The sequence below is a fragment of the Anopheles coustani genome, chromosome 3 (assembly GCF_943734705.1).
Source record: "Anopheles coustani chromosome 3, idAnoCousDA_361_x.2, whole genome shotgun sequence".
NCBI classification, from domain to species: Eukaryota; Metazoa; Arthropoda; class Insecta; order Diptera; family Culicidae; genus Anopheles; species Anopheles coustani.
This window is the reverse complement of record NC_071288.1, coordinates 97182505-97190182: the sequence shown is the minus strand read 5'-3', so window position 1 is coordinate 97190182 and position 7678 is coordinate 97182505. Positions and strand designations below refer to the sequence as shown.

At 40.9% G+C, this 7678-nt stretch overlaps 1 protein-coding gene across 1 annotated transcript; it reads left to right on the top strand.

The window, feature by feature from the left end:
- Nucleotides 1–1373, top strand: LOC131272775 (lactoylglutathione lyase). The gene is made up of 4 exons (XM_058274626.1): nt 1–83; nt 153–264; nt 674–897; nt 981–1373. The coding sequence occupies exons 2-4, from the start codon at nt 199–201 to the stop codon at nt 1222–1224; spliced, it is 534 nt and encodes a 177-aa protein (XP_058130609.1). The 5' UTR covers nt 1–83; nt 153–198; the 3' UTR covers nt 1225–1373.
- The last annotated feature ends 6305 nt before the right edge of the window (nt 1374–7678 follow it).

Here is a 7678-nt window from a genome sequence, read left to right as displayed (position 1 = left end):
CGTCATGCCAAAATCTGACAGCCGAGTCGGAGTCGAAAACATAATCATCGTCGTCGTTTTTAGTATAAAAACTGTATTTGAAGGTAATTTATAGTTATCAGGTAATTTGCGATCATGTTTAATTCAATTCTATCATTTCCTCTGCAACAAAGCGTGTGACAAGTGCCTTGAATTGTCTTAAAGTGGAAATATTCTACAATGAGCGAAGGATTGACTGATAAGGAAGCGAAGGAGCTGCTGAAGCTGCCGGATGCAGAGACGAAGGTAATGATAATATAATATTTCCAAGATAAATATTCCATACGATACGTTAAGTTATTCTTCTCAATTCCTATTGCTCTTTACTTTTAATTTTAACCTAATCTATGTGGTGTAAGTCTAGTTATTTACATGCGGAAGCACTTGTAGTCAAACGCGTCACTTGTTCTATGTTCTTCCTCGTATTGTATAATGGTAAATTATTTATATCGCCATTGAAATAGACGTTTAGCTAAAGCAATGACAATGTCGTAATGGCAAGCCAACGTTCTGCTATTGATGTTGTTTTTGATGACTTCATAAATCGTTATCTTATCGCCTTTATGTGCGTTCCACTCATCGGAGTCTTTTGAACTATCAGTAGCCGTTCTTGAAAGATTATTTTTTATGATTGTTTTCATTCCATCCTTCGTAGGATTTTCTGTTCCAGCAAACGATGTACCGTATCAAAGACCCGCGGGCATCTCTTCCGTTCTATAACGAGGTGCTCGGTATGAACTTGCTCTGCAAGCTCGATTTCCCAGAAGCTAAGTTCAGTCTCTACTTCATGGGCTTCGAAGACATCGCTAACCAGCCGAAGGATCGCAAGGAATGTATGCAGTGGGCGATGAGCCGTAAAGCGACTCTAGAGTTGACTCAGTATGTTTAGAATCGATGCTATCATTAGTTTAATGGTTTTTCACTGATGGATTTCTCTTCTCATGTCTTCTTTGGCTTTGTAGCAATTGGGGAACGGAGAATGACCCCGAGTTCAAGTATCACAACGGAAACAGCGACCCTCGTGGGTACGGTCACATCGGAATTATGGTCCCGGACGTGAAGAAGGCCTGCGAAAGGTTCGATCGACTAGGCGTGGAGTACGTGAAGCGTCCAGATGAGGGTCGCATGAAGGGACTGGCATTTATCAAGGATCCGGACGGCTACTGGATTGAAATTTTTAGTGCATCTACGGTCCAAGCGCACTGAAACAATAGCAAACCTCAAACCAACACGGTAATACGGTTATATTGGATATTTTTGTACGGTATTGAAAGTAAAACGGGATTGTTAAAATGTAACGAATGGTGGTTAAATGTTTCGTGCTTAATAAAACCATTGATTCCAATCAGTGAATGAGAAAATTTGCATTTTTTATTGTTATTCGTTCGATAGTATACAGCTAGTGGCGAAGAATGTTTCTTCGTACCTGCTGTAAATAGATAAAAGAGGTTCATTCACAAAATAAACCCCACTTGGTCTAAAGAAATAATGAAAGAAATGCATTAAGTGACGCGATGCATGATGCACACATTCAATTCATTTCTGTGGCGTTGCGCCATCTCACTCTGAAATGGTAGGAATAGCAAAAAATACTTGGAAATGGTTTACAGCACCCTTTTTGCTGAGTGAAGACGATCATTAGACGCAAAATTACAGGCCTTTCCTTACCTCCTTATATATGAACTGGTGATAAATGAGTAGCACCTGTGAGTGTTCACAGGAGTATAAACTCGACGGTACGAAGTTTAAAATTGGTCCTCAGTTGCAGCTGTTCGTGTTACGGACTGCGTCAAAATAGAGTGAAAATGAAACCACTACGTTTACGGTACGTCTCTTACATGCCATCATATTTTATGCTGCCAGACAAAATTGGAAAAATATGCTTTCTTTAAATATCAGATCAGATGCTCAATCGAAGACCCGCAGCATACACGTGATCCGCGGAAACTAATGAAAATTATTTTACAAGAAAAATAAGTTCAACGCGAAAGAGTGGATAAGTACATAAAATGTACTTATAAGAGAACAAATCGATGCTGCACAAAGTTAACCGAGATTTATCGTGTCAACAATGAAAGGAAACTCGATGAAAGCGGTATCAAATTGACGTGGATGTCGGCGGGAACACATTTGCCCGACGTATCGGTTGATGAGTAAATTGGCCACTCGAAAACGCCTCGCGACATGCGCCACTTGGTGCTGGTAATTTCTATTGGAGAACCAGACTCCAAACCCCGACAGCGACGGAGATTTTATTCCAAGCTTTGCTGATTGATAACGATTCAAATTCAATCTTGCAATACGACGCTGCTTGGTCATTTGTAATATCTTTCTGAGACCACTTGCTGATATTAACAGCTCTTTTAAAATTATCACGATCTGGTAGCATTTAACTATAATCTACGAAAGACAAAAAAATTAATAACGGTTAGTATAAGAACCGTTCATTGGTACCAAACATTGCAAATGTCTCATCGAAAAGCCAATTTAGGCTCTAGGGAGATCGCTTATTTTGCACGAATGTCGCGTGCGATAAAATTAGACTGGGCAATGTGCGGTCGTAACTGCAAGATAGAACAACAACAGCGCAACATGTTCAAATGAAAATTCCATCCGAGCGTCTTGTTAATTTACGGAAGCTGCCTCATGCAAGACGCAAAGAAACAAGCATACTCGATGCAAGGCAGACCAGCGGCGACGGACTGAAGTCGGAGGGAATTTGAGATGAAATGTCGCACCATATTGCATTGGGGCAGAGTTGGTCACAGACGGCAGCATAAACATGAGGTACGCTCGGGTGAAGGAACGATTTCCCTTAGCAGCCGGAGACAGACGACGAAAGATGGTCGCGGTGTGATCACGTTGCCGACTCGGTCGTCTTCTTACGCTGTCGGAGAGGATTGACGAAAGAAAAAGAAAACGACCGGAACGGCAAATGGGGCGCGGACTGCAGAAGGAGCGAATTTCGTCTCGGAAGCAGATGATCATTCATGCCGACGACAGCATTCCTCTTGTGACGAAGCGAGACGTAACGCCGTGCCTTATTCGTGGTAGTTTGGTGAGAAAAGGATTCGGTGAGATCGATCCAACTCTTAGCGCAATATTTGTCTGTTGGTTTGCTACCTACAATCCTACGCAGGACTGACCTGAGCGAACCAAGTTGGCCAAAGTTAGTTGCGCTTGAGTGTTGAAACGGTGATGACGTGTGGTTAAGTCACGTTTCCATTTTTTGTGCGCAAAAGTTTCGTGAGAAAAGTGTATAGTAAATAGCAATGATTTTGGAAGGTTAGCGATACTGAAGAAAATGTGCAAATTGTTAAAAATAATACTTGGAAGGGAAGAACGTGTTTTTGAGTGATTAATATTGAACATATTAAATCTGTAACAGAAGTGCCAAAGTGAAAACGTTTGCCAAGGCCGTTAACGAATAAACAAAGCCAAATGATCGTCACGTACTCACGTTCGTTTATTGGACGTAATATTCTGTTTCTTTCTTGTTTGGTATTTTTTCTTTTTTTTATTTCGTGAAAAACATTCTCGCGATAAAGCCTTTCAACACTTCATTATATGGAAATTATGTTTTTACAAATTAATATTTAGATTAAACCAAAACATTCGAAATAGTTAATGGATAACGGAATCGTTAATGTTAGTCAAGCGCATGCAAGAAAGAGAATAAATCTTGGCTTCACTTTTCAATCATTCATTAGAATTAATTGAGAACGTCTTGGCACGGACGTTTACTATTTTCTCTCTTTCCTTCTTATTACTCCAAACGTAATGCTATGGTTTTCTGATCTTCATTCATCTTTGACGTACGTAAGTTAACCAGCATTAAGCAAAGATGTATTCATAGCCGTAACCTTTCGTTACCGTATACATTTTCTTCTTGCGTTCCGATTCCGAAAGGTTGTTTATATTTTTCCATAATTTACTTAGCTAAGGTTATCGAAAAAAATTTTTTTTTAATGAACCTGTTTTGTATCTGTATCGTATCAATAATTTAAATCGAACACAAGTGCCAAGCACGTAGCAAACATTTGGTTAGTGGTTTTTAACAGTGAAGTTGTTTTGTTGTGCAAACGAACTATTAATTTCTCCTGCTTTTACTAGTGAAACTCTTCCAACTAGTAACCGTCCGTATGACGCCAATGGCCCTGAATGCACCTTTGCGCGGCGTCGAGGCGAAGAACGGCGACGATGAACGTACACGCCTACTCTCCGCCAGACCGAAGCGTTTAGTGTGGAAACCATTCGCGAGACATGTCGTCGTGGGTTGAGATTTCCCGTTTTCTTTTTTAAATTGGGACGAGAAAATATATTTTTAGATGCCATCTTCGTCGTTGTTTTGGCACATTCGTCCGGACACGTACGACCTCCCCGCGCGACTCCGCGACGGTTATGTCGGCGACATGAAATTTAACTACCACATTGCAAGAAGTTACTACCGCTGGAAAGGGGGAAAACAACAACAGGAAGTTAACTTAGGCTTTGAGAGAGCGATTGTGGTGTGTTGTTTTTCTTGATTTACTCTCTGCGATCATCATGTAAATGCTGTTGATCGTTACTTCCTGTCGGTATTTTTTTGTCCACAGTGGGATGCAAAGAAAATGTGTTTTTTTGTCGCCAGTGTACTCAATAACGTTATATTATGAATATAATCAATAACGTGCGTAAGAAGAAAGTTAATACATGTCTATTAAATTACAAATATGGATTGTACTGAACTGATTTATTCAGTTCACCAGTAAACCACCATGCGTCTCCACCGCGTTTGCCTTGCCAATTTCCGACTAGTTAAATTATTGAACACAGAACAGTGGGAATAGTATCAGAATTGCATTTATAACTGAAATAGGTATATTTATGTTGTCTATGCCAAAATTGCTCCGGCTGTTTGATAACTGAGAAAAAAACAAGCTGCTGCATTTCCTGAAGCTTTACTTTTAGGCAGTTTCAGTGGAATTTACAATAGAGCTAAATAAAGAAGAAGAAGCTTCTCCCTGATAGCAGCTGATTAGAGGATATGTTATCTTTCGAACAAAAAATAAGAAAGTTTACCTTTTTTTGGCCGGTCTTGTGGAGTAGACTGTACATTCTATTTCGTAACGCTTTTGACAAGGTTGAAATGAGTGCTTCATGTCACGTAAAAACTTATGTCACTCCATTTTCATCAAAACATGCTGGATGCTGTGGATGCTGTGAGTGAACTAGTCAGCTTTCCCGATGAACTTTTGCCAAGCTTTGGGCTCCTTAGGATGAGCTTTCTCTCAAACATTTGCGCGCTCTCACTCGCATTACAAGTATGCCCATGTCCTTTTCCGGGCATTGGGTTGGTGTGAGAATGTTTCGCTTTCTCCGAGCAATGCATGGTGAAATCCTAGTGGGGTCTATTGGGGAGCAGTCACCAAAGCCTGATGCAAAGAGCGTAACAATTTTCCGTGGCAGAATATCTCGGCTCATCAGTTCAGATTTTCCTTACAACAGATCTGGCGAGCAGCGAGGCTCTTGATGGAGAGTAAATTGGCAGAAGCAACACTTCAGCACCGTAAGCTCACCGGACACGTAGTGCCACAACCGTAGTGTGCTGTAGTCGGGTGTGTTTAGCAAGAAAATTTTCCTGCTTCGATTCCCTGCGGAAGAAAAACAGGAAATCTATAACCGGACGTTTCGGTGCAGAAGAGAAAAGTGTACACCTTAAATCCGTATTTCCAGTGGTTGGAACAGCTTCCGGCGGCCGCAGAACTCTAGCGTAAGTGCGAGTGCTTGTGTGCTTGTGTGTGTATGTGTTTATGAAAATGGTGGAAAAAGGCTGCTGCGTAACAGACCGTTGTGACGCTACCGTGCAAAGAAAGTATTGTGCCAGCCTGGTTGAAACGAAATATAAGCATTAAGTTGTACGCCATTCCGATGTACTCCGAAAGCTATCCTGCAGGAGGAGGAGTGATAGAAGAACATCCATTGGTCAATTTTCCTTTCTTTGCAAGTGTACGTGTGTGAGTATGTGAATGTGTGTAGGTGTGTGTTCGGATTCGGTGTGGCGTACGCCCTGTTTTCGAAAAAATGGTTCCAACATCCGACGGGCATTGAATATTTGCTTGAAAAAATTCAACACCAAGTACCTTGTCCATGCAGACTCCTTGTATGTGGGATAAGCAATCGTGTGATTATAAATCTTATCTCTTTGAAAAATTACTAGTTCCTGAGCAAGTCGAAACGCCCATTAAAAAACCCGAAGTGAAAAAGTGAGAAAATAAGATGACCGACGCAATCAATGGAAAAATAGCTTACGTCTTCATTTTCCTTACGGATAGCCCGAAAATAAGATTAAACCGGTTTTTACTTGTAAAATTATTTGCAAAATGAAAATTTTGTATCATTGGCGCGGGACGTTAATCTATGTGCGTACGTGCAATATGATTTTCCGAATGAACGAATCAAGTGAAAAATCGCCCCCTCACCACACCCTAGATCTAGAGTCCTAAAGCAAGGCCTCGGGAGGATTCGGGAATGGAAAGGAGCAGAAGAAAATGCACATCGAAAATGTGGATCTTACTGCGTGCCCTTTGCCGTTTTCTTCTGGAAGTGCCCTCTGTGTACGTGTGTGTGTGCGTGCGTGTGTGTATATGCATACGTATATGAGCTTGTGTGAATGTGTGTGTGAGGAATTTGTTCATATATACGTAGATGTGTGTGTTTTTTGAATTTTTTTATTTAGACCTGGAGGGAAAATCCTCAAGAAGACACCCCTCGCACAGGACAGTGTGGGGCTGTTACCCATTAAAAATACCTCTTCGTACCACATCCCTTGGGAATTTGCCGCTAAGACTTTGCACTACGAATGTGTGTGTGTGTGTGTGTGTGTGGATATATGTATATATCTATGAGCTTACAAAACAATCTGTCAGGCTCTGGTTCCATCATTAGTTTTAAACAATCAATTGGCTTCACATTTTAGTCCAACGAACATTTATGTTCTATCATTACACTTTCTTCAATTTCCTGGTGTGGTTTACTTACTTACTCTCCTTCTACAGCCGCGAAGTGGTCTTAATACAACTTCGTTCGTTGAGAACTTCGTCTATGTCGTCTTTTCTTAATTTCAAAATCATGGACAATTTTAATATTGATGTAATACGACACTTTGTACCCTGTTTAGTGACTTTTGTTTTTCAAACAAGCTAATTTGCTTTCCTCCTGCAGGTGACAAAATGGCGAGAACCTCGAAAGTGCTCAATCGAAAAAATTTAAAAAAATGAGAAAATTCATCTGAAAACTCGTATTGATCTGCCCATATAGAAAACTTCACTGTGGTTGCAGTTTGAGTGTAAGTGAAGAATAAAATGTTACCTTTTAAAAACGACTCGTCGAGACCTATTGAAGCCTACCTCGCACAGCTAGCCGGTAGCGCATCGTCCTTCTCGTGTGCAATGAAACGATAACAAATGGTTCAAGTGTTGAAAAGATGTCGGGCATTCTTGGTTAGCCCGAAGAATGGCGCCAATCTTGCTGTTGAATTGCAACAGCAGTAGGAGAAACTTAGGAAAAATCCTCCTAGTGGATCGCCCCGCGAGCGGCCAGTGGATACGTTTGTTTTCCCGACCCCCCACTAGGGTTGTTAGAAGTGAAGATAAACTACACTAACAGCTATGAGCAAAGT